This window comes from Rana temporaria, chromosome 3, assembly GCF_905171775.1.
Source record: "Rana temporaria chromosome 3, aRanTem1.1, whole genome shotgun sequence".
Lineage (NCBI taxonomy): Eukaryota > Metazoa > Chordata > Amphibia > Anura > Ranidae > Rana > Rana temporaria.
Genome location: NC_053491.1, coordinates 54346382 through 54373237, shown reverse-complemented (window position 1 = coordinate 54373237; position 26856 = coordinate 54346382). Strand labels below are relative to the sequence as shown.

Genomic DNA, 26856 nt, shown 5'->3' with positions numbered 1-26856 from the left:
GATGTATCCAGCTTTGGATCGAGTGGCATATTCAGATCTCCACCCATTATCAACTGTCCTTCCTGGAAGTCTGCCAGTTTATCTAGAAACTTCCTCAGGAAACGGTCTTGGTATGTATTAGGGGAATAAAAGGTGGCCAGAGTTATTACCTTGCCACCTACATTCCCTTTCAGGGCCAAGTATTGGCCCCCCGGGTCTACCAAGGATTCTGTCAATGACCATGGAGTATTGTTAGATATTAAAATAGACACTCCTCCTCTTCTAGCCTCTGGATTTGTCGCATGGTATACCAACGGGAAGGGTCTACCTGAAAGAAAGGTGGGCCCGCCCGTCCTAAAGTGGGTCTCTTGTACCAGAGCAATATTGCATCCCCTTTTCTTCAAATCCTGTATTAAGATCCTCCTCTTTTCAGGTATGTTTAGACCCTTGGCGTTGATTGATATCACTACCAATGGATCCATGTCTGAAGCCAGGTCAGTGCCCACCAGGGGTACCTCAAGATTCTGTGTATTCCAGCAACCAGGACACCAGGATGAGTCACGCCGTGAGGGTCACGGGGGAGACACACAGGCAGAGGAAAAAAAAAAAAAAAAACCCCAAAAGAAACCCCCAAACAAACAAAAAAAAAAAAAAAGAGGATATAAAAAAAAAAAAAAAAAAAAAAAAAAAAAAAAAAAACCCCGACCCACCTCCCTAATCTAAGCTGGTATCACCTAGCCGTGGGCAGGAGATCTTATACCCACCCCCCCCAGGGATACCACCAAGCCAAAGCTTTGGACACTCTTAACCCCCTAAACCCTGTGAGTGTTGGCCTAACAGGGGAAGATTGTTTGCGCACGCCTCAGTGAGGGAGCTCCCCGTCCCCACCCCGCTCCATACATCCACCCCTTCCAGTCTGAGAGAAAACAACAGAAAAAGAGAGAGAAAAAAATAAAAAATAGATAAAAAGAGGGGAAAAAAGAGAATTTTTCCCCTTCCCCCCTATCACCTCCCCTCTCCCTCAATCCCCCCCAAAAAAAAAGGGAGGGAGGGGGGTGAAAGGGGGAAGCCTCCCCAGACCCATAGAAACTCCAGGTAGAACTACCACATCTAGTACTAATAACAGTCACTAACTTTGCCCTGTAATGTCCTGTTAAAAAAAAAAAAAAAAAAAAAGAAAGAAGGGCACATACTGTGCCTCCCAGTGCCCTCCCTCCCCGGGTGCTCCCTTCCCCTAGGTTTCTCCAAATTACTACTTCACAACTTATATTCAACCTTTAACCTTGGCCCATACTTGGGCCTTACATAACCATTATTCTCCCTACATTCGAATGGGAGTATTAATAGTTGATACTGATTGTAATTACACAATATCCAACCCCTTAATAACCCCCCAATAGTTTAATCCTGGCATCCGTGAGATCCCCCCCCCTAATAGATCCGAGTCATTTACATTTACCAATCCATCAGGATAGGCTCAGGAAGAGTTCAGGATGGGTTCATACTAAGTCTACAGTTCCAATCTTACCCCCCACCTCCCTCCCCATCTTTCTCTAATAGACTACCATCCCTAACCCCTTAAAAAGCCCCCTCCCGCCCCCCCCCCCCTAGTGTCCCTGTGCTCTTCATGTGCTTTCCTTTACAACCTAGGTCCCAGGTAAACTGAATTAAACAGTGTCCAAACAGAAACAGGAATATTATTTGTATACCCCCAAAGTGGGAGTGAGGGCAGAGGAGAGCATACAAACTCAGACCCCCCCCTCCCCCATCCTATGTGTTGTAATAAGTGATTCCCCCCCCCCCATAATGAGAAACATGGGCAGCATGCACTCCTCTCTACCAACTTACTACCTCAGTGTCTAAAAAAAAATAAAAATAGATATAGCAAACAACGAAAAGAAAAAGTAAATAAATAAAACAAGCAAATAGACCCCCCACCCCCCCACCCCACCCCTACTACTTACTCCGAGCCTATATCACTATTTAGGTTACTAATTTCTTAGTATAGGTCGGGGATCCCCAGGATGCCAGGAAAACAAGATCGAGAGAAAAAAAAAGGGGGGTCTGCCACTCTACCAGGATTGACACAAAAAAAAAAAAAAGGAGAATTATGCATATAAAAGGAGAACAGTTCACTTCTGCTTTCCTGCTTTCCTGACTTCACATCATATGTTTAGGCCTTATTATATATCATTTTTATCATGATACATCCCCGTGCACCCGGTAGTACACCCTCCCCCCGTCTCCCCAACCCACCCTCCCTCCTTGAGACCCTCCCTCCCTGTGACCCCCAAAAAAAAAAAAAAAAGGGGGAAAAAAAGAGAAAAACCCCCAAACAGAACAAACCCACTACTATATCTTATACCCCCCTCCCACCTTACCCCACTTACCCCAAACCCCAAAGATTACCAATGTGTTACCCTTACCTTCCCAAAAACCCTAGTTCAGGACTTGAGCATAACCACCAAAAAAAAAAAAAAAAAAAAACACATTTGACATGACTATATATCAATTGTCTAAATGACTATCCAAACAGGGCAAGTATATACTTTCCTCAAATTATATCATCTATATACTTTCCTCTATCTTAAATCAATAATAAACCTGGCATTTCATTTTCATACCCTCCCTCCCCCGCTCTCTCGCTCAAAAAAAAAAAGAAAAAAAAAGAAAAATCAAGGAAAAAAAAGGCCCAGGAGAGCGGGGGGAGGGGAGGACACCCAAAAAAAAAGAAAAAAAGGAAAAAACAAAAAGTTGGTCCAGTTCTACCCCAATTTCCCCCTCCCTCCTCCTCTCAAGATTCAAAGTCACTTAACATCTACTGTTCTGGGGTTCAGTTGTAGCCAGTCGGGGACCGCAAATGGTTCCATCTCCAGGAATGTGTAAAGACCTGGGAGGTCTACCCTTGAGCGAAGCCAAAAAGATACCTGTCCTTTTTTAATAAGCACTGACATCGGGAACCTCCATCTATACGACCCTCCCCAGGCCTTCACCCTGTCTAAGACGGGACGGAGCAGCGCTCGTCTATGAAGGGTGGCATTGGATAAGTCAGGTAAAATCTTCACAGTAGTTCCCTGGAAGTCAATTGGACCGGCCTCCCATGCCCTCCGAAGGATTGCCTCCCTATGTGGAAAATAATGTAGTCTACAAATTACATCCCGCGGGCGTCTACTGTCCTTTGATTTAGGGCCGAGGGCCCTATGCACTCTGTCCATCTCATAATTTACTAAGGTAGAATCGTTCATCAAGTTCTGCAAAATCCCCTTAATAATTTCTTGTAGGTCCTCCTGGTCTGCCGGTTCTGGAACACCTCGAACCCGTATGTTGTTGCGTCGATTCCTATCCTGGAGCTCTTCCAATTGCAGTTGGAGAGAGATCGACACATCCCTGTGCATATCTCTCTCACTCTCTAGCAGCCCCACCCGTGTCTCCAGGGCCTTCAGCCCGGTCTCTCCCACCGATGTACGGGCCTCTAGCTCTTTTATTTCACCCCGGACTTGTTCAAAGTCCCTAGTATGTGCCTCTTCCACTTTAATAATCAAGTCAGTAATATCGGCCCTGGTAGGGAGTGCTTGAATCAAGGTCTTCAAAACATCAATCTCACTCTTCAGCCCCCCACCCTCCCGGGGGGGGAGGGGTGCCGAGGCCCCCGGTGAGACCGCCGAAGAACGAGGACTCAGTGGCGGAGCCTGTAGAACCTCCATATCTGATCTAATGGACATTTGATACTGAGGTACAGTCCTGTTGAGGGCACCAGTTATCAGCCCCTTACCGTCCAGTACCCCGCTCTTACCTTCGGGGAGGCGACCCCCCCCCTGAATTGCCGGGAAGTACCGTTGGATCTCTTGCTGCTCTGCGGGTCTGGATGTATGAGCTGTTATCTGTGGATGTGCTGCCAAAGCCGCGTTGCGTGATGTCCGACTCTCGCGTGGCCTGCCCGGGCGCATCCCTTGTATTCTCCGCCGCTACTGTCCAATCCCGTAGCAGGGATTCCCAAGATCCAAGTACCCCCCCTTCTCAGAACCACAGCAGTTATTGTCAAAGGCTGGCCAAGAGAGTCATAAAAATCTAGTACCGATAGTACTGAGTGTATTAAATGTTCCAGCTGACAGGTATATACTCAGTCCCCACACCTGCTCTCCTCTCTCCCCAACTCTCCACATAAACGCCGAGAGCTTCAGGAGCTGTCAGCACTATTTGTGCCTGACAGATAGTCTAAATTTCCAGGCAGGCGGGGACCCAGGACAAGCGGGTGTCAGCGGGTAGGCAGCAGCAAATAAACACACTATACTTCAGACCTCTTCACCTCGCTGCTATACCCCAACTCCGTCCCGCTCCACTGACCTGTCAGCTGTTTCACTGCAGTTGCTGCGGTCACACTCCGCTCTCTCTCCCGGCAATCCACGTGTGTAGCGTGAGCGGGGGGACTGCTCTGCTTCAGCGGCCGCTGCTGACAGTGTGCTGCCCAGTTTACACGATCGGTGATTCACATCCCTCACGCCGTGCTCACGCTATGCTAAGCAATCATCCACCCGATCCGGTAGCTGGTATGCGATCCCCTTAGCGCCGGCAATTTTAGTCCTGGAGCTGCGGAGGACGGGAGCTCACCATCTTACTCCCTCACTCCTCCATGCGCAAGCCACACCCCCCAAGACACTGCCTTTCCTTCATTCTGTATTTTGTTTGAATCCTTTTTCTGTTTGTATGTTCATATGACATCTTATAACAAAAGATTTGTATTCTGTATTCTGAATTCCTTTTTTCTGTTCGTAATTTGGTTTCAAAATACAGAATGCAAATCTTTTGTTATAAGATTTCATTTTCGTTTTTTTTGAATGGACAGTGAGTGTAGTTAGTTAGTGAAGCAGCTTCTCTTTTGTGCTGAGTACAGAAGTACAGTAAAGCCAAATAAACTTTTCTGTGGATTTTCGTCTGAAGGGAGAGATCAGTTGGCCAGACTTTTGAACCTGGAACCCAAAAATGGTTTTCTGATGGAGTTTAAAAACGAACGAACGTTCGGTAAAACGATCGTTTTTATGTTTGTTGTTAAAAAAAAGTCTGACCAAGTGTATGGGGGGGGGCTTAACAATAGTTAATATGGATGAGCCGCGTGTTGAAAGTGCAGCGAATCCCGCGATATATTTACGAAAGTACAAAATGACGAAAATTCACAAAAATTATTGTCTAACAAGTAACGAACATGAATTAAACAGAATAACGAACCATCCCGCATGTACGAAAATAAGACGGTAACCAAAATACGAAACGATCGGAATACGAAAAAAATCGCATCGTACGAAAAACTAACGGGAACGAACAGGAAAATGGGCGTCTTTCGAAAAACGAACGGGAACGAACCTACGGAACGATACGAAACGGAACAAAAAAAACAAATTTTTTTTCTGTGCACATGTCTAATACGGTATATTGTCAAAATATTGCACCATAAGGAAACTTGGTTGCCAAAGCCATTGCATATACAAGTTCAACAGATGAGAAAGTTACAAACATGTCTGAGAGTCCCCTGAAGCCTATATGTCCTGATAGGAATACAACTCAGGACTTTTCCTGACTTTTGTGCACTTTGTGAATTTGACTAATCTCACTAGTTACCTAACATAGTTTGATAAACAGCTAGAAAAATTGAATATGAATACTTTCCGGTTTGACTAAATGGCAGCATTCAACAGTGTATACAGAACTGCAATACTGTACATAGACTGTGAATAATGCTATTGATATTCAGTGGCTTTAGTCCTGTCCTGCACTGTTAAAGGAGTTGTAAAGGAAAACAATTTTTTGGCTGAAATGACTGGTTACAGGGTATAGAGAGATAATAGTTAACTGATTCCTTTTAAAAATGATTAAAAATAGATAAAAATCAATCATATAATGTACCTGCAGTTTCTAGTTTCGTTTTTGCATGTTGTTTCCTGCCTTTCTGCTGCACAGAGCCACAGAGCCAATACAGGGCAGTGGTGGTTTGGAAAACAAAACCGATTGGTGCTGAGGGGTTTTAGACACACAGGGCCGGATTCAGATAGGTCAGCGGATCTTTAGACCCGCCTAACCTATATTATTTACGTTACGCCGGCGCAAGTTTTAGAGGCAAGTGCTTAATTCAGAAAGCACTTGCCTCTAAGAGTTGCGGCGGCGTATCGTAAATCCCCCGGCGGAATTCAAATTTAAATCAGGCGCGTCCCCGCGCCGAACGAACTGCGCATGCGCTGACCGCTAAATTTCCCAGCTTGCATTGCTCCAAATGACGTCGCTAGGATGTCATTGGTTTCGGCGTGAGCGTAACTTACGTCCAGCTCTTTTCTGAATCGACTTAAGCAAACGACGTAAAAATTCAAAACTCGGCGCGGGAACGACAGCCATACTTAACATAGGATACCCCTCACATAGCAGGGGTAACTATACGCCGGAAAAAGCCGAACGCAACGACGTAAAAAAAATGCGCCGGGCGGTCGTTCGTTTCTGAATCGGCGGAAATCCCCATTTGCATATTCGTCGCGTAAATAAAAGCGAAACGCCACCTAGCAGCCGGCCTGGAATTGCAGCCTAAGATCCGACAGTGTAAGTCACTTACACCTGTCGGATCTTAGGGAGATCTATGTGGAACCTGATTCTATGAATCAGCCGCATAGATCCGACCGACGAAACTCAGAGATACGACGGCGTATCAGGAGATACGACGGCGTATCAGGAGATACGCCGTCGTATCTCTATCTGAATCTGGCCCACAGTAATCACACCTCCTTGATTAGTGACCACAGAGAGAAAGCTCCCAGTACTGTGGTTATCAGGAAACAGACAGACAACAGGAAGTGTGGAGATCAGAGAAGAATTACAGCAACTTGAGAGCAAAAAGGAACAATGAGGACATGAAACAGCACTGCATTGAGATAAAAAAAAAAAAAAAAATTCCTTTACAAACCCTTTAACCACTTCCCGACCGCCTCATGTAGATATACGTCGGCAGAATGGCACGGACAGGCACATCAACGTACCTGTACGTGCCTGCCTAGACGTGGGTCGGGGGTCCGATCGAGACCCCCCCCCGCTACATGCGGCGGTCGGATTCCCGCGGGGAGCGATCCGGGATGAGGGGGCGGCTATTCGTTTATAGCCGCTCCGTCGTGATCGCTCCCCGGAGCTGAAGAACAGGGAGAGCCGTATGTAAACACGGCTTCCCCGTGCTTCACTGTGGCGGCGCATCGATCGAGTGATCCCTTTTATAGGGAGACTCGATCGATGACGTCAGTCCTACAGCCACACCCCCCTACAGTTGTAAACACACACTAGTTGAAACATAACTCCTACAGCGCCCCCTGTGGTTAACTTCCAAACTGCAACTGTCATTTTCACAATAAACAATGCAATTTAAATGCATTTTTTGCTGTGAAAATTATAATGGAACCAAAAATGTGTCAAAATTGTCCTAAGTGTCCGCCATAATGTCGCAGTCACGAAAAAAATCGCTGATCGCCGCCATTAGTAGTAAAAAAATAACAATTAATAAAAATGCAATAAAACTATCCCCTATTTTGTAAACGCTATAAATTTTGCGCAAACCAATCGATAAACGCTTATTCCCTTTTTTTTTTACCAAAAATAGGTAAACGAATACGTATCGGCCTAAACTGAGGAAAAAAAATTTAGATATGTTTTTGGGGGATATTTATTATAGCAAAAAGTAAAAAATATTGCATTTTTTTCAAAATTGTCGCTATATTTTTGTTTATAGCGCAAAAAATAAAAACCGCAGAGGTGATCAAATACCACCAAAAGAAAGCTCTATTTGTGGGGGGAAAAAAGGACGCCAATTTTGTTTGGGAGCCACGTCGCACGACCGCGCAATTGTCTGTTAAAGCGACACAGTGCCGAATCGCAAAACCTGGCCTGGGCATTTAGCAACAAAATGGTCCGGGGCTTAAGTGGTTAAACACTGTCTATGAACCCTAGTCCTGTAATATTAGTAGGACATTATATTAGTAGGACTAACAGATAAATAAACGTGGGACACCTGAATCCATCCTGATCCTTGGCGGTTAGGGAGTTTCTGGGTGGCCTCCATCACGTCTTGGTCACACTCGGTGTCAGAGATATGCAAGACATATGGCTGAAGAATTTTTGGTATGAACATGTGATTTTCCTTTGTTATATTCTGTACTGTTATGTTTACATATTTTACTTGCATAAGAATAACAAAAAAAAAGAAAATGGTTGGTTTTACATACATTATGTGTCATAATCTAGGGATACCATGTTAAATGACTGTAACTGATATGACGTCTTATGTATACTTCTGAAATGGTCTCTTGTTCCAGAGCATGTCTGGTGCCAACTTTAATAAACACATACATTGTTTAATAAAGAATACATTATCAAAGTCATCAACAAAATGTTAGTCTGTAGTTCTACTAACGCATGTAATTATGTGATACAATTCTGGCCGTTCCTATTCGTAGTTTGAAAATATCTACAGAGAAGTGTTTTTCTCACTAAATAGTCAAAGGCACATAAGAATAAATAGGAATCCACAATCTTCCCATCCAGAGTTATTTCTGGTCTATAATCCATTCTCAGGATATGTCTTAGTTTATTCCTAGACGTCTTTCATTGATGATGTTTCCACCGAGCCTGCCAAACATCTACTTGTCTTTCTATACTGTCTCAGTTCTTCTAAGCTTACCCATGTCATCAACTGACCTCTTGTTCCATCTCGTCCCCCAGCGTGAAATAGAGCCATTCCTACGCTACGCAATTTATAGGTTTCCATCTGAACTGCACTCATTCATATTAAATGTTCACAAAACGTACGCAATGGAAAAAATATCTGATGTATGTAAAATGGAATCCATAATTGTTTTGTGTTAATTTTATTTCTTGTGAAAAAAATAAAATACATTTTTATTAAAATGTTGACAGTTCTATCCCTCACGTTTTATATCTTCACGTTTAAAAAGTTGGGTTTCTCAGCACTGAAACAGCTGCAACTTTTGAATGTGATGTCACTCAATAGGCCTGGTAAAGGGCAGAGCCTACCAAGCGACACCATCATGGTCAATAGCAGTCGCCCAGCATCAGAATTGCTAGCGGTGTTTCTGGTATCTATTTTTCGGCCCGTGTTTTACCGATCTCCAGGGAAGTGGCAATGTTTAATCATTTATATATCGGCTGATTTTTAATGAGTATATTGGGCTGCTTATCTTTTGTTAACCACTTAAGCCCCGGACCAATATGCTGCCTAAAGACCCAAGGGGTTTTTACAGTTCGGGACTGCGTCGCTTTAACAGACAATTGCGCGGTCGTGCGACGTGGCTCCCAAACAAAATTGGCGTCCTTTTTTCCCCACAATTAGAGCTTTCTTTTGGTGGTATTTGATCACCTCTGCGGTTTTAATTTTTTTCGCTATAAACAAAAATAGAGCGACAATTTTGAAAAGAATGCAATATTTTTTACTTTTTGCTATAATAAATATCCCCTAAAAACATATATAACATTTTTTTTCCCCCTCAGTTTAGGCCGATACGTATTCTTCTACCTATTTTTGGTAAAAAAAAAAAAATCGCAATAATCGTTTATCGGTTGGTTTGCGCAAAATTGATAGCGTTTACAAATTAGGAGATAGTTTTATTGCATTTTTATTTTTTTTACTACTAATGGCGGCGATTAGCGATTTTTTTCGTCACTGCGACATTATGGCGGACACTTCGGACAATTTTGACACATTTTTGGGACCATTGTCATTTTCACAGCAAAAAATGCATTTAAATTGCATTCTTTATTGTGAAAATGACAGTTGCAGTTTGAGAGTTAAACACAGGGGGCGCTGTAACATTTAGTGATCACTTAGTGTGTGTTTACAACTGTAGAGGGGTGTGGCTGTAGGAGTGACGTGATCGATCGAGTCTCCCTTATATAAGGGATCACTCGATCGATGCGCTGCCATAGTGAAGCACGGGGAAGCCGTGTTTACACACGGCTCTCCCCGTTCTTCAGCTCCGGGGAGCGATCGCGACGGTGCGGCTATAAACGAATAGCCGCGCCGTCGTCCCGAATCGCTCCCCGAGGCTTACCAACCGCCGCATGTAGCGGGGGGGTCCCGATCGGACCCCCGACCCACGTCAAGCAGAGGACGTACAGGTACGTACATGTGCCTGTCCGTGCCATTCTGCTGACGTATATCTACATGAGGAGGTCGGCAAGTGGTTAATAAAAGTGTTTTATGTTGTTAATGTTTTAAATGGAGAGCATTAGATCTGGCTTTATTGCCTTGAGGGGCATATGATGCACACTGGAGTGAGCCTTATGGATGGTAAGTAATCAGTGCTCTTAAAGTGGAGGTTCACCCAAAAACTTAGGGCCAGATCCACAAAAGGGTTACGCAGGCGTATCTGCTGATACGCCGTCGTATCCCTGTTTCTATCTATGCGACTGATTCATAGAATCAGTTACGCATAGATATTCCCAAGATCCGGCAGGTGTAATGGACTTACACTGTCGGATCTTAGGATGCAGTACTGCGGCCGCCGCTGGGGGCATTTCTCGTCGAAATTCCGCGTCGGGTATGCAAATTAGCACTTATGGAGACCCACAAAGCTTTTTCCCTTCGTTATTTCTCCGTAAGTGTTAGTTTGTCATCGCAAAATTAGGGCTGCTTTTACAAAGTGTAAACTTAGTACACCATGTAAACGTATACCCTTCTATCCCGCGTCGCTGTCAATTTTTTTTTCAAAGTTTTTTTTTCTTCCCGCCGCAACTCTTTTTTTTTCTTTTACACCCGTCGCGATTCTCAAAACTCGGCGCAACGTAAATCCGCGCAAAGCACGGGACTCGCCCCATTAGATTGGGCCCGCCTTGCGCCGGACAGATTTAAGTTACACCGCTGCAAATTTCTAGGTAAGTGCTTTGTGGATTGGGCACTTAGGTAGAAATTTTGCGGCGGTGTAACTTAAATCGGAACCTTTGCGCTCGCTGGCTGTGGATCTGGCCCTTAATTTTTAACATTAGATTGAGGCTCATTTTGTCAAGGGGAATCGAGTGTTTTTTATTAAATCGAAGCAGTACTTACCGTTTTAGAGATAGATCTTCTCCGCCGCTTCCGGGTATGGGCTGCGGAACTGGGCGTTCCTATTTGATTGACAGGCTTCCGACGGTCGCATACATCGCGTCACAATTTTCCGAAAGTAGCCAAACGTCGGTGCGCAGGCGCCGTATAGAGCCGCACCGACGTTCGGCTTCTTTCGGCTACTCGTGACGCGATGTATGCGACCGTCAGAAGCCTGTCAATCAAATAGGAACGCCCAGTCCCGAAGACCATACCCGGAAGCGGCGGAGAAGATCTCTCTCTAAAACGGTAAGTACTGCTTCGATTTAAAAAAAAAAACACCCGATTCCCCTTGACAAAATGAGCCTCAATCTAATGTTAAAAATTGTTTTTCGAGTGAACTCCCGCTTTAAAGGGGTTGTAAAGGTACAATTTTTTTTCCCTAAATAGCTTCCTTTACCCTAGTGCAGTCCTCCTTCACTTACCTCATCCTTCCATTTTGCTTTTAAATGTCCTAATTTCTTCTAAGAAATGCTCACTTCCTGTTCTTCTGTCTGTAACTCCACACAGTAATGCAAGGCTTTCTCCCTGGTGTGGAGTGTCGTGATCTATCCCTCCCTTGGACTACAGGAGAGTCAGGATGCCTACAAACACACAGCTCCTTTCTCTATCTGCAATGTAAAGAGCGTCCTGACTCTCCCGTAGTCCAAGGGAGGGGGCGAGCATGACACTCCACACCAGGGAGAAAGCCTTGCATTACTGTGTGGAGTTACAGACAGAAGAACAGGAAGTGAGGATTTCTCAGAAGAAATAAGGACATTTAAAAGCAAAATGGAACGATGAGGTAAGTGAAGGAGGACTGCACTAAGGTAAAGGAAGCTATTTAGGGGAAAAAAAATTGTACCTTTACAACCCCTTTAATAACCTTGGGATTGAAAGTGTAGACCAGGCATAAATAAATGGTGGACTGCCTCATTTGGACCAAGTCACTGTCCGATCTGGACCCGCGGTCGCGTCATTTAGGAGCTTTCCTTCCCTCCTGGCCTTCATTTTTAAGGCAGCGCGGAGAGCAGGGGATAGCAATGAGAGAACAGGAGGCACAGCCGCACTGGATGGAAGTCAGGGGCTGGAGTTAACTTTCCAGATAAACTAGCAGGTGATTGGATGCTAGGACACTAGCAACCAATCACCAGCTTGTTAATAGGAAAAGTTAACCTCGGCAGCTCCCTGCTCCCACCCTCCATCCAATGTTGCTGTGCCTCCTGGCTGCTCTCTGCTCTGTGTAAGGAAGGCAAGAGGACGTGGTTGTGGAGGGGAGGCAGGGGGTGACATGAAGGAGGCAGTGCAAAATAGACAGTTAACTTTTTTTTTAGTTTTGGATAGAGTGGAGAGGGATTAGATCCAATAATCAAGTTTGTATTGTTGTCTGGGTCCCTGTTAGGGAGATTCCCCTCTTTATTTGTCCTGGTAACTAGCAATGAGCTTAGGTACAGGTTTGAGTTCAGTTCAAACCCAAGTTCATTTGAACCTGGAAGTTAGCTGTTAGACATGTGCATTCGTTTTCGTCCGAACGCATTTTCGTCCGAATTTCAGGTATTTTTGTTATCGTTTTAACAAACGAAAACTAAAGCACAGAATACGAAAACTGAAAGATACGACATAAAAAAATGCTTTATTTTAGTTTTTGTTGGTCGAATGTGCCTAACCTTAACTCTATTAGTCCAAGATTATGCTACATGGAGAGAAAAGATTCGACATTATAGAGACAAAAGATTTGACATTATAGAGACAAAAGATCGCTGCTGGAATTGGGTGGGGGAAGTAAAATAAAAATAATGATGATGATGAATGTTATTGGCTGATTGTAACCAAAGAGGAGGAGCAGTAAAATAGCTAGAACTAACTTGACAATTCAACATGAACGACGAAGATTCGACAAAGCATGGAAAAACGCTGAATCTGTCATTGAAGGCTTATGGGGCCAAATCCTCAAAAGAGATACGCAGGCGGATCTGCTGTTCCGCCTGCGTATCCCTGTGCCTATCTTTGGAACTGATCCACAGAAGCAGTTTTCCAAAGATAGGCAGAAGATCTGACATCTGTAAGAGACTTACACTGTCGGATCTTAGGATGCAGTACCGCATCCGCCGCTGGGGGCATTTTGAGTCGAAATGCAGCCTAGCGTATGCAAATTAGGACTTACGGCGATCCACAAAGCTTTTCAGCTTCGTTTTTTCGCCGTAAGTTTTAGTTTGCATGTGTAAAATTAGGGCTGCTTTTACAAAGTGTAAACTGTTTACACCTTGTAAAAATAGACCCTTCTTCCTCGCGACACGTTTTTTTTTTTTTTTTTTTTGAATTTTTTTTTTTTTCGCCGTATCTTTTTTTTTTCCCCGACGCAACTTTTTTACCCGGCGCGATCCTCAAAACTCGGCGTATCGTAAAAACACGCGATGCACGTCGGGAAAAATTACGTCACGGGCATGCGCAGTACGTCCGGCGCGGGAGCGCGCCTAATTTAAATGGGAATCGCCCATTTGTATTAGGAACGCCTTGCGCCGGACGGAGTTAAGTTGCACTGCCGAAAATTTCCAGGTAAGTGCTTTGAGGATCGGCACCTAACTTGGGAGATTTGCGGCAGTGTAACTTAACTCGGAAAAGTTAAGTTAAGCCCGTTTTTTGAGAATTTGGCCCTTGGTGTCTGTTGATAGTTCTGAAGATTCGACGGAGCAGCTAAACTGTACGACGCTGCAATCATAAATTTCCAGTCAAATGCTTGGCCCATAGGCTATAAAAAATTATATTGTTGGTTGACAAGTAATAATAATTAATAAATATAATTATTATTAGTGTCATACAACATTAAAATTCTACTATAGCTTGTAGGCGGAACATTTGACCGGTAAACTATGATTGAAGCGTCGTACAGTTTCGCTGCTCTGTCTAATCTTCTTTGAACATTCGACAGACAGTCCGACACCATAAGCCTTCAATGACAGATTCAACCTTAATTCGTTCGGATTTTCGGACTAATGCAATTTCCAACGAAAAACGAAATTAATAAAAACGAATTTCGGGAGTAACTAAATAAATTTATTTTTCGGACGAAAACGAAAATCCGAAACAAAATATTTCAGTGTGCACATGTCTATTAGCTGTCATTGCAGGGTCAATGATCTGGGGTACACAAAGGGATGGGGATGCTTGTGACATTACTTATATGGTCACATGGTCATATTAGGTCATTAATATGACCATGGTATTAGAAGTATGGCCACAGCTTTTTGGTCACAGGACTGTATTTCTGCACTCCTGTGACCCATATTCAGCCAACAGTGGTCCACTCCAGTCTCTCGACAACAATGTCAGGATCTACCCAGATACTTTTTTTTAAATCAGAAAAGTTTTTATTGCTCACAGAACATACAGGGGAAAAAACAATATGACATATCAGACATAATATATATATATATAGTACACTACACATGAGTCTCTCCATTAAGAACCTAGCAGGTACTAGTTATACCCAGTAGCATGCCCTCCGATCCCACCTCCCCGTAACTGGCAAGTCTAATTACCACCCAGCAGCCTCATCTGAACAAGTTCCATAGGGCTCAAGCCAGGTGTGGCAAGCCATGCATCCCAAATCCTGTCAAATTTGACCGCATTTCCCCTGTGCTGATATATGTACTTCTCCATAATAAGCATCCTACCCATGTGCGTCAACCAAAATTTGAGTGTGGGGGGTGCCTCCAGTTTCCATTTCAGGAGAATGGCCCTCCTGGCCTGCTACCCAGATACTTGATCGGCAGATGGTTTGGAGTGAGCTGCTGAAATCCTCAGCCAGCCACTTCCATGCCATCCATAGCCCGGCGCTTTGGTGAGCACTGGAGGGGCAAGAAAGTGAAAGAAAAAAGAGATTTTTAATACAGCTTACCTGTAAAATCTTTTTCTTGGAGTACATCACGGGACACAGAGCGGCATTCATTACTATGTGGGTTATATGGAGTACCTTCAGGTGTAGACACTGGCAATCTCAAACAGGAAATGCCCCTCCCTATATAACCCCCTCCCATAGGAGGAGTACCTCAGTTTTGTAGCAAGCAGTATGCCTCCCAAAATGGTCCTCAAAAGAGGGGTGGGAGCTCTGTGTCCCGTGATGTACTCCAAGAAAAAGATTTTACAGGTAAGCTGTATTAAAAATCTCTTTTTCTTTATCGTACATCACGGGACACAGAGCGGCATTCATTACTATGTGGGATGTCCCAAAGCAATGCTTACAATGAGGGGAGGGAGAACATCTCCAAGACAAAAGGATTTAATTTAGAGAAATACTCAAATCATAATAAATCCAACTTAGTTGAGAAAAATAATTTTAAATTTTAAATTTAACTCAAAAAAGAGGAGCCCCCGGAATCCGAGGGTCTCAAACTGCAGCCTGCAGCACTGCCTGCCCGAAGGCAGTATCAGTATTCCTTCTTACGTCCAACTTGTAGAATTTTGTAAACGTGTGGACAGAAGACCAGGTTGCCGCCTTGCAAACTTGAGCCATAGAGATCTGGTGGTGTGCTGCCCAGGAGGCGCCCATGGCTCTAGTAGAATGAGCCTTTAATGATACTGGAGGAGGAAACCCTTTCAAGCCGTAGGCCTGAGTGATTAATTGCTTAATCCACCTAGAAATGGTAGACTTTGCAGCTGCCTGCCCCTTCTTGGGCCCATCCGGTAGAATGAACAGCACATCTGTTTTCCGGATCTTCTTTGTAGCTTTAAGATAGGCCTTCATGGCCCTGACAATATCCAAGGTATGCAGCAACCCTTCCTTTCTGGAAGTAGGTTTAGGGAAGAAGGATGGTAATACCAAATCCTGGTTCAAATGAAAACTGGATATGACCTTCGGTAGGAAGGAAGGATGAGGGCGGAGAACGACCCTGTCCTTATGAAAAACAAGATATGGTTCCTTACAGGATAAGGCCGCCAGTTCCGATACTCTTCTTGCGGAAACTATGGCAACCAAAAATACTAACTTCCTTGTCAGTAGAACCAAAGGAATTTCAGCCAACGGCTCAAACGGTTGTTTCTGTAAACTTGACAGAACAAGATTTAAATCCTACGGACAAAGCGGGGATTTAACTGGAGGTCTAATACGTAAGACCCCTTGAAGGAAGGTCTTAACCAGCGAGTGGGTGGCCAGCGGCCGCTGAAACCACACTGACAGAGCAGAAATCTGTCCTTTGATTGTGCTTAATGCCAATCCTTTATCCACTCCTAGCTGGAGAAAACTTAATACTCTATCGATGGTAAATTTGCGAGAAAGCCATCGCTTGGACTCACACCAGCCTACATAGGCCTTCCAGACCCTGTAATAAATCACCCTAGAGACCGGTTTCCTGGCTCTGATTAGGGTAGAGACTACTTTCTGAGACAGACCTCTACCCCTGAGAATCAGGGATTCAGCTTCCAGGCCGTCAAATTTAGATGCCGTAAGGCAGGGTGGAGGATCGGACCTTGCGATAGCAGGTCTGGCCGTAGAGGAAGAGTCCAAGGGTCTCCCACTACCATCTTTAGGATGAGTGAGTACCATGCCCTTCTGGGCCATGCTGGAGCTACCAGGATGACTGGTATGTGTTCCACCCGGATCCTGCGCAGCAGGCGGGGTAGTAACTGGAGCGGGGGAAACGCATAAAGAAGTTTGAACTGATGCCAAGGGCAAACCAACGCATCGGTTCTGCAGGCCATCGGATCCCTTGAGCGGGATATGAACCTGTCTAGTTTCTTGTTGAGTCTCGATGCCATGATATCCACGTCCGGCACTCCCCATCTTTGGCAGAGTGCTTGAAAGACTTGTGGATGCAGAGACCATTCCCCCGGCCATAGAGTCTGGCGGCTTAAGAAGTCCGCCTGAAAGTTGTCCACTCCTGGAATGAATATTGCCGATATGCAGGGCACATGCGCCTCTGCCCATAGGAGAATCAAGCTCACCTCTCTCTGAGCGGCTTGACTCCTGGTTCCCCCTTGGTGATTTATGTATGCCACGGCCGTGGCATTGTCTGATTGAATTCTCACCGGGAACCCCTGCAATTTTGACGTCCAAGCCCTGAGGGCTAGTCGAGCAGCTCTGAGCTCCAAGATGTTGATGGGCAACTGCTTCTCTGGCTTTGCCCAAGTACCTTGGCGAGTGCAACCATCCAAAATTGCTCCCCAGCCCGTCAGGCTGGCGTCTGTGGTCACTATCTTCCAAGCCACTGGGCTGAAAGACTTCCCCTTCAGTAGATTCTGAGGGTCTAACCACCAACACAGACTTTGTCGGACTCTTGATAAGAGCGGCAACGGGATATCCAAGGCCTGTGGCCTTCTGCTCCATGCTGACAGGATGGCTGCCTGTAGGATGCGAGTGTGGCTCTGGGCGTATGGTACCGCCTCGAACGTGGCCACCATCTTGCCTAGTAACCTCATACATAGGCGAATAGTCGGTTCTTTCTTGCTTAGAACCAGTAGGATTAATTCCTTGATGGCTTTTACCTTCCTCAGAGGTAGGAACACTCCTTGTTGTTCTGTGTCTAATCTCATGCCGAGATATTCCAACTGCCTTGTGGGCTGGAAAGCTGACTTTTCTCGATTTAGGACCCAGCCGAACCTCTCGAGGTATTGGACCGTGAGGGCCACTGCTCGCTCCAAGCCGGGAGACGAGTGGTCTATGACTAGGAGGTCGTCCAGGTATGCTAGGATCGTGACCCCTTGGATCCTTAGCTTGGCTAGGATCGGAGCTAGGACCTTCGTGAACACCCGGGGGGCCGTAGCCAACCCGAAGGGAAGCGCCACGAATTGGAAGTGACGCGAAGCCACCATGAAGCGTAGATATCTTTGATGTGGCTGATAAATTGGAACATGAAGGTAGGCATCCTTTATGTCTATGGACGCCATGAAGTCGTCCTTCTGGAGTGTGGCAGCTGCTGACCGCACGGATTCCATCCGAAATGAGCGGATCTTTAGATATGCATTTACCATCTTTAGGTCCAAAATTGGCCTGACATCTCCATTGGATTTTGGATGATGAATAGGTTGGAGTAGAAACCCAGCCCCTGTTCCAGGACTGGCCGGAATCCGAGGCGGATCGTTTGGAATCCTCGACTCCTGGAAATGAGGAGGAGGAAACCTTAGGAAATCTAATTTGTAGCCTGTGGCCACGGAAGACCGTACCCACTCGTCGGGAATGCTGGCTTCCCAAATCTCTGAAAAGAGTCGCAGCCTTCCCCCCACCTTCGTGGGTGGGGGCGCCCCTTCATAAGGTTGGCTTGGGGGCTGGTTTTGCTGGTTTGCGAAACCACTGCCTTTTGCCTCTAACAGCCTGTCCTTGTGATCTGCTGTTGAAGCCGAAGTTTGCTTTTGCAGGAGGCCGTCGATACTGCTTGGCATTAGAGGGCCCCTGCCCAGGGGAATACTGTCGTTTAAACGCAGGCCCCTGAACCTTCTTCTTAGTTGGCAAGAGAGTACTCTTGCCGTTTGAAATGGTCTGAATGTATTTATCTAGGTCTTCTCCGAAGAGTCGTCCTCCATGGAAGGGGAACCCTACCAGGAGCTTCTTGCATGGGGGCTCAGCCTCCCAGCTTTTTAACCATAAGAGTCTTCTCATATGGATAAGGGATAACGATAAACGTGACGCTTGCTGGATAGAATCCTTGATTGCGTCTACCGTAAAACATATGGCCTTAGGGACATACGAAAATTCTTCTGCCTGCTGGGCAGGAATAAGTTTAAGCATCTGCTTAAATTGATCCGATAATGCTTGAGCGACCCCAATCGCAGCCACAGCTGGCTGTACTACTGCCCCTGCAGTAGTGAAGGAGTTCTTAAGTAGTGCTTCCAAGCGCTTATCAACTGGATCCTTGAACACCTGTATGTTTTCTACAGGGCATGTTAACGATTTGTTAACACATGAGATGGCTGCGTCCACTGCAGGAGTAGCCCATCTTTTGGAAAAATTTTCTTCCATAGGATATAGGACAGAGAACTTCTTAGGTGGTAAGAAGATCTTATCTGGCTTGTTCCAATCTTGGAACAAAACTCCCTCTAATAGAGGATGGATCGGAAACACAGCATTGCTTTGAGGCGCCCTCAGTGAGCCCAAAGCTGAAACCGTCGATACCTGGAGATCTGGTACTGGCAGGTTGAATGCCCTATGGACCAAGTCCGACAATCCTTGAATCCACCAGCTCTCCCTCAGGGAGACTGCCCCAGACTCCTCTGTATCCGGATCTTCGATCCCTGAACCTACTTGGTCCTTGTCCAAGAGGTCGTCCAATTCCCCTGAGGAAAGGACCTCCTCTTCTGAGGGTCCGCGCTCGGGCGACGGAGATCTATTCCGCTTACTGCCCCGCATAGCTGCGGCTATCATTTTACCCATGCTTTTCTGCATCTCTTTTAAAGAGGTGAGTAATACCTCCTCCGTGACCATCTTAGGGTTGGACTGACCCGCGTCAGCTCCAGCCCCAGATCCCGATGGCCCCAAGGCTCCCTGTGGGGAAAGCAGCGGCATAGCTTTGTCCGAGACCTCAGACTCTCTGGGGGAATCCCCACCTCTTGTACCCTTGTTTTTTGATGCCATGGTACAATACCGAGGTACACCTGCTACTTATTGGTACCTGGGACTTATAAATAGTTAAATGCCCAAACACCTGTTTGGGGGATAAAAAATGCTTCCTCTCCCCTAGATGACACTTTTTTTATTTATTTTTTTTTTATTTATTTTTTTTCCAAAAAAAAATCTTTTTTTTTTTTTTTTTTTTTCAAATCTAGGAAAGAAAAAACATTCTGTCCCCCTGAGTAGTATTGCAAGAAAAACTATGAGATGGAAAAGAAACAGCCTATTCCTAGGCTTGAAAACAGTCTTCTGAAGACTGCAATATTCTTTCTGGCCACTGTGTGTCCTCGGCGCCCCGTGCTTGCCGTTCTGGTCTTTACTCCTCAGTTCCAAAGTATTGAATGAGCTATATGGAACAAACAAGGAAGGGCCGCCCCTTCCTTAAGCCACTGACCCGCCCTTCCCCCCCAGCAATCTCAAACAGGAAATGCCCCTCCCGACAGGGGGGGGGTGGGGTTGGGAGGAAGGGACCTCTCTGCTCCAGCTGGAACCATGAGGAGGTCAGCGTTTTGCCTGCTTTGCAGGCCGTGAGGAGGAAGACTGAATGGAGCATCGCCTGGAGGCTTGCAGGTAAGCACAGCTCTCTGACACACACATATAATTTTATATCACACAGGCCCCACTCAATGCTTTTCCAACACTACAAGGGAGGTCACATCTTATGGGGAATAATACATATAGAGCCATCCTATCTTTATGATATGTGACTAGTTTGCCAGATGCAGTGCATAACTTTAGGCATGTCCCCTGTGACCCCCCAGAAAAAACCTGCTAAGAACCAAGTTCCGCAAGTTTTCCCCTCACTTACCTGCTCCATGCCGCAGGACTTTGCCAAGCAAGAGGCCCAATCTTCCCCCATCTCGGTGGGGATGTCTAGACCTTCAGGCCCTGGGTTCCTATGAAGGATCCACTGTCCTGGGCCCATATAGCACTCTGGCAACAGAAACATTAGGCACCCAAAGGTTTCTAAGTTCTGGGCCCAGGGTCCAGCTCTCTAAAAAGAAAAGCATTATGGGCTATACCCCAAGGGTTTGGGGTCCGGTTACTGACCACTTTAGCGCTGAGGCCTTTGGACAGAACCGGTTAGCTCACCTAATCCCAAGGATGCGGAGGCAAGCTAAACCATGACTAACACCTAAGACACTGGCGGAAAAACTGAGGTACTCCTCCTATGGGAGGGGGTTATATAGGGAGGGGCATTTCCTGTTTGAGATTGCCAGTGTCTACACCTGAAGGTACTCCATATAACCCACATAGTAATGAATGCCGCTCTGTGTCCCGTGATGTACGATAAAGAAATCCCAAATTCTGGGCTGCCACCAAAAAAAGGTATAGAGACAATTTCCAAAGGATATGCTATATTATAGTGACCCTGGTGACAGCCAAAGATTTCCTTCTTTTTGAGGGATTTCCTCTCACTTCCTGTTGGGGCTATGAGACAAGAAGCAAGGGGAAATCTATAAAATGAGACATATAGCTAGATTCACAAAGAGTTAAGCCGGCGTATCAGTAGATATGCCGTCGTAACTCTGAATCTAAGCCGTCGTACATTTAAGTGTATTCTCAAATTGAGATACACTTAAATGTAGCTAAGATACGACGGCCTGCGCCGTCGTATCTTAGCTGTCTAGTTTCACCGGCCGCTAGGGGCGTGAACGCTGATTTACGCCTAGAATGCGTAAATCAGCGAGATACGCCTATTCACGAACGTACGCTTGCCCATCACAGTAAAGATATGCCGTTTACGTAAGGCGTTTTCAGGCGTAAAGTTAGTCGAACTAATAGCTGGCCTAGCCAATGTTAAGTACGGCCGACGTTCCCGCGTCGAATTTTGAAAATTTGACGTTGTTTGCGTAAGTCGTCCGTGAATGGGGCTGGACGTAATTTCCGTTCACGTCGAAACCAATACGGCGTACTTTGGAGCAATGCACACTGGGATATGTCCACGGATGGCGCATGCGCCATTCGTTAAAAACGTCAATTACGTCGGGTCATGGTTTATTTACATAAAACACGCCCACCACTTCACAATTTGAATTAGGCGCGCTTACGCCGGCATATTTACGATACGCCGCCGTAACTTAGGAGGCAAGTGCTTTGTGAATACAGCACTTGCCTCTCTGACTTACGGCGGCGTATCGTAAATACGATACGCCGCCTCAAAAATACGCCACCCTACACGAATCCAGCAGATAGATGGCTTAAAAAAAAAACTGACTCTTATCCAAAATGAAAACAAGGAGCTGCGGTGGCTCAACGCGATTGGCACTGCGCTGACAAGCCATTCACCTCTGCAGCTAGAGGTTCGGATCCCGGTCTCGGCTTCATGTGAATTGAGTTTGGTGGTCTCAGCCCGGCTCCCGGTGGGTGTGCTATGCAAGGTAAACCTGCGCTTAGTACGCCCACCCCCCTCCCACAAAAATCACCACACCTACACACACACTCTAAATTGGGTTAACACACGCACTTTGACCACGCGGTCTCTAAAAGAGAGGCGAAGGACTAATGGGGCTGGTTGAGCGGGCTAATCCTCTCACTCCCTTATAGGGAGTCCCTCTGCCCCGTTGGGCTTCAAAGCGGAGCAGGTAGGGCGGGCTGTGTGGGAAGACCCCCTCACACACCCGCCATTGCCACCCGGGGCATGGAGAAAGGTGGCAGATTGCCTCTGGGGGAGGCCTGCCTACTCCCAACTCCTGCAGTCCAGCTCCTCTCTCGAGTACACGCACAAAATACACTTTAAAAAAAAAAAAAAAAAAAAAAAAAAAAAATAAAAAAAAAAAAAAAAACAAAAACAAAATGAAAACAACAAAAAAAAATAACTTTAGTTCCGTTACAGCACTAATTACACGGCCATACCTGAAGTTGATCTTGGTGGAGTCTCATTGGACCAAACTGCACTTCTGTTACAGCTGCCTATGAGAAAAAGAACATGATATTTACTGTACATCCTCAAACCTTCATATAGAAATGCATACATTACAATACATAGTACTGTTGGGTTATCCAGACAACAGCGCTGTAAACTCAAAATTAGAACCTCTTGCTGATGGATGTTTGCAGATTTTAAGATTTGTTTTCTCTGCATTTCCAGTATTTGCTTCTGTGGCTGCAACGCCTAATCAAAAAATCATGAATATATTATGAAGTGTTTTGTTTTGATACAACAAGTGAAAATGTGGATGGCTGCTAAGATTTTATTGCAACCTGCAAAAACCCATTGACACATTAAGAGCCATTTGTGAGCGAAGAAATTACTCACCCAATTGTGCTAGCGTTTGGGAAAGTATAATCTGTAGCCGCAGTTAGAGGAATCGTTTGATCACTGCTGAGGAATAGATACACAAAGGCACTGATGGCTCTATTTATAATGGAGGTACAAAGTACAGTAACCAATTGCTATTCCTCCAACTAGAGCTAGTAAATCAAGGAGAGATTATTACTGACAAGCTGCTATAAATTACTGCGTTTTGCATATTTTCCTTACTATATAAGCCAATATATGCATCTGCATGGCAAAATTAAAAGGTGAAGTTCAAAATATTACATTTTTGGGATACATCACCAAATACATTTAGGCCTTTTGCACACAGAGCCATCTAGCATTAGTGCATCCTCATGGCTTTTTAGTGTGCCCCTAGGAAGGACAGGTATGGCCAGTGGCGTCACTAGGGTTGGTGTCACCCGGTGCGGTAAAACATGGTGTCACCCCCTCTGTCTAGGCTGCCCAGCACCAAGCAGGCAGCGCACTGGCACGGGGCGCACCCCAAACCAGCCCCTGTAAATGATAGTATAGGGCAGTATAGTGGCAGGTTAGGGTAGTATAGAGTGGTATAGTGGCAAGTTGGTGTAGTGGGGTGGTATAGAATAGGTTAAGGTGGTATAGGGCATTTTGGGGTGATATAGGGTAGTTTGGGGTGGTATAGGGCAAGTTAGGGTGGTACAGGGCAGGTTGGGGTGGTATAGTGCAAGTTAGGATGGCATAGGGCATGTTGGGATGGCATGGGAAAGGTTGGGGGTGGTACAGGGCAAGTTAGGGTGGCATTGGGCAGGTTGGGGTGGTATAGGGCAAGTTATGGTGGCATAGGGAAGATTGGGGTGGCACAGGGCAAGTTGGGGTGGCACAGGGCAAGTTGGGGTGGTACAGGGCAGGCTGGGGTGGCACAGGGCAGGCTGGGGTGGCACAGGGCAGGCTGGGCACGTCAGCTTAAAAAAAAAAAAAAACACGGGATGGTGTCACCCCTCTAGCGGGTGTCACCCGGTGCGGACCGCACCCCCCTAGCAATGCCTCTGGGTACAGCGACCAGCCCTGCTGACCTTTTTTTTTTTGAACAAGCAGTGCACATTAGTTGGGATCATGTGTCCTGCTCTATAAACACTACAAATCCCATAGTTCCTAGTCCATCTTCGCAGTGAGAAAAAGAAGGTGGCTACGTTCCTATATACAGTGGGACCATGGAGAATAAATGTAGTAGGAAGTCGGATCACAGCAGCAAGAAAAAAAGAATTTAAATATTTGGAGAAGGCAATAGAAGGGACTTTTTTTTTTGAGATAAAGAGGAGCTCCAGCTGGTTTTCTAAAAATTAAAACTCCGCAGCTACAAATACTGTAGTTGCTGACTTTTAATAAACAGACACTCACCTGTACCAGGATCCAGAGGGCGCCATGACCATCTTCGGTCCTCCGCGCTGGCATCTGAACTGTGGGCACCATGACAGATTGCAGCTTCACAGCTGGGTGCCCCTCGCGCTGTACATTATGAATGGTCTCATAGTTTTCTGGGAAGTCCCAGAAGCAGGGCTTTTTTTCAGGGGGAACTTGGGGGAACTCAGTTCCACCACCTCTGGCTCAGACCCTTTGGTGCCTGCTCACCACAATCACTTGTAAACACAGAAGTCTGGTTTCGGGGCCAGATTCTCAGAAGAGTTACGACGGTGTAACTCAGGAAACACCGTCGTATCTCTGTTTTTGGCCCCGGGTATCATCCTAGAATCATTTTGGCATAGATACGGCCAAGATCCGACAGGTGTAAGTCACTTACACCGTCGGATCTTGGATGTAATGCGACGCCGGCCGCTATGTGGCGTTTACGTTCAGTTCTCATTTGACTATGCAAATGAGCCTGATATGCCGATTCCCGAACGAATTTGCGTCGCGTAGTCGTCGTTTCCGTAAGCGTAAGGTTACCCCTGCTATATGAGGGGTAACCTTACGCCAGTCCGCCGTATGCCATGTTAAGTATGGCGCCGGGTCAGCGTCGTCTTTTTCCGTCGGTTACGTCGTTTTACTAAGTCGTCCGCGAATACGACTTTACGTCAATGACGCTCACGCCGGCGTCATTGACGTTTTCCGTCGTGAGCTGGAGCATGCGCACTGGGCTCCTTTTCCGCCCGGCGCATGCGTAGTTCGATCGGCGCGGGGGCGCGCTTAATTTGAATACAAGCCGCCCCCTTTGAATTACGCGGCCATACGCTGGGCCATTTACACTACGCCGCCGCAAATTACGGAGCAAGTGTTTGGGGAATACGGCACTTGCTCCAGTAAGTTGCGGTGGCGTGGTGTAAATGGCTTACACTACGCCAACGCAGAATCTAAGGCCCCGTACACACGACCGAGTTTCTCTGCAGAATTCAGGCAGAAACTCGATCGGAGCTGGATTCTACCGAGAAACTCGGTCGTGTGTACACTTTTCACCGAGGAAGCCGATGAGGAACTCGTCGAGCCAAATAGAGAACATGTTCTCTATTTCCTCGTTGTTCAATGAGGAAAGTTGGCCCGCCGAGATCCTCTGCGGCTTCAACACAGAACTTGACGAGGAACTCGATGTGTTTGGCACGTCGAGTTCCTCGGACGTGTGTACGGGTCCCTAGAGAATCTGGCCCTCTGTGTTTACAAGTTACAGCTCTGCACTCTGTGTAACCCACTGAACTCTACACTCTGTATGCAATGTAATCCTGGTATTTATTGCCCCTTTAAGACCCTTCTACTGTTTGTGAAATCTGAACGGGTCGTGGTTGAGTTCCTGCACCTATTTTCTAAGAAAAAAAGCTCTGCCCAGAAGACTTCGGGGGGGGGGGGGGGGGGGGGACGGTGAGGAGAACTTCCGCTTAGATTGCCTGGGCAATCCGAGCAGAAATGGGGGCGAAAACCTGTCAAAGTCAGGTACCCGCCCCCAAAAAAAGTCCAAATGTCAAAGAGGAGTAGGGAAGGAGGCCTTAAAGCAGAACTTCTCCTTTTGGGTGGAGTTTTCGCTTTAAGTTCCAGCTCTGGATGCCTGAAGGCCCTTGTGCCAAACCCTAAAGGACCTAAGCCTTCATCCTGTCAAGTATATCTTTGCAATATTGCTCTCACATTACTAGTTACAATAGCATAACTCACATGAAAGCGTCTTCTATCAGTACAAATTGCCATGTACATCATCTGCTGGAACAGAGTATGTCGGACAGGAGATAAAACTAACATTTGTGCCTGACCTTGGTCCCGGCAAAATCCAGAACCGACAATAATTATGTTTAGTCTTGTTTTAACATTACTTCCAGTAAGTATTCAGGCATGTAAGATTCTATTTCATGGAAATGTGAAACAAAGTTGCTTTGTCTTCATAATTCATCATTTTAGAAACAACCATGAGAGTCCTTTATTATCCAAAACCCCCAATGCAAATTTCCAGCTTAAATACTGCAGCTGCTGACTTTTAATATTAGGACACTTACCTGTCCTGGAGTCCAGCGCTGTCCGCAGCAGAGGACGAGCAATCGCTCGTCACTCTGCTGCCCCCTCCGCCATCCTCGGTGAGGGAACCAGGAAGTGAAGCACTCCGGCTTCACTGCCTGGTTCCCTACGGCGCATGCGTGAGTCGCGCTACGCCTGCCGATTGGCTCCCAATGTGTACTGGGAGCCGAGAGTTCCCAGAACACAACGGGGGGGGGGGCTGCCATGCCCGCAGTCTGCCTGAGACAGTGTGGCCGGAAGTGGGTGCAAATACCTGTCTTTAGACAGGTATCTGCACCCCCCTCCCCCTGAAAGGTGTCAAATGTGACACCGGAGGGGGGAGGGTTTTGATCAGCGGGAGTTCCACTTTAGGGTGGAGATCCGCTTTAAAGTGTTACTAAACCCCCGGACCCTGCATTCACTATATCTGGTCTCCCACAGTACACAGAACATGGAAATGCAATTATTTACAGG

At 46.1% G+C, this 26856-nt stretch overlaps 1 protein-coding gene across 2 annotated transcripts in view; it reads right to left on the bottom strand.

The window, feature by feature from the left end:
* The window catches only part of PDE8A (phosphodiesterase 8A), a 439096-nt gene that overhangs the window by 134014 nt on the left and 278226 nt on the right, over positions 1–26856 (bottom strand). For both annotated transcript variants that reach the window (XM_040342584.1, XM_040342583.1), the window contains exon 2: positions 22530–22586. In XM_040342584.1, coding sequence (XP_040198518.1) covers positions 22530–22586 — 57 coding nt within the window. The remainder of the gene's footprint in view (positions 1–22529; positions 22587–26856) is intronic.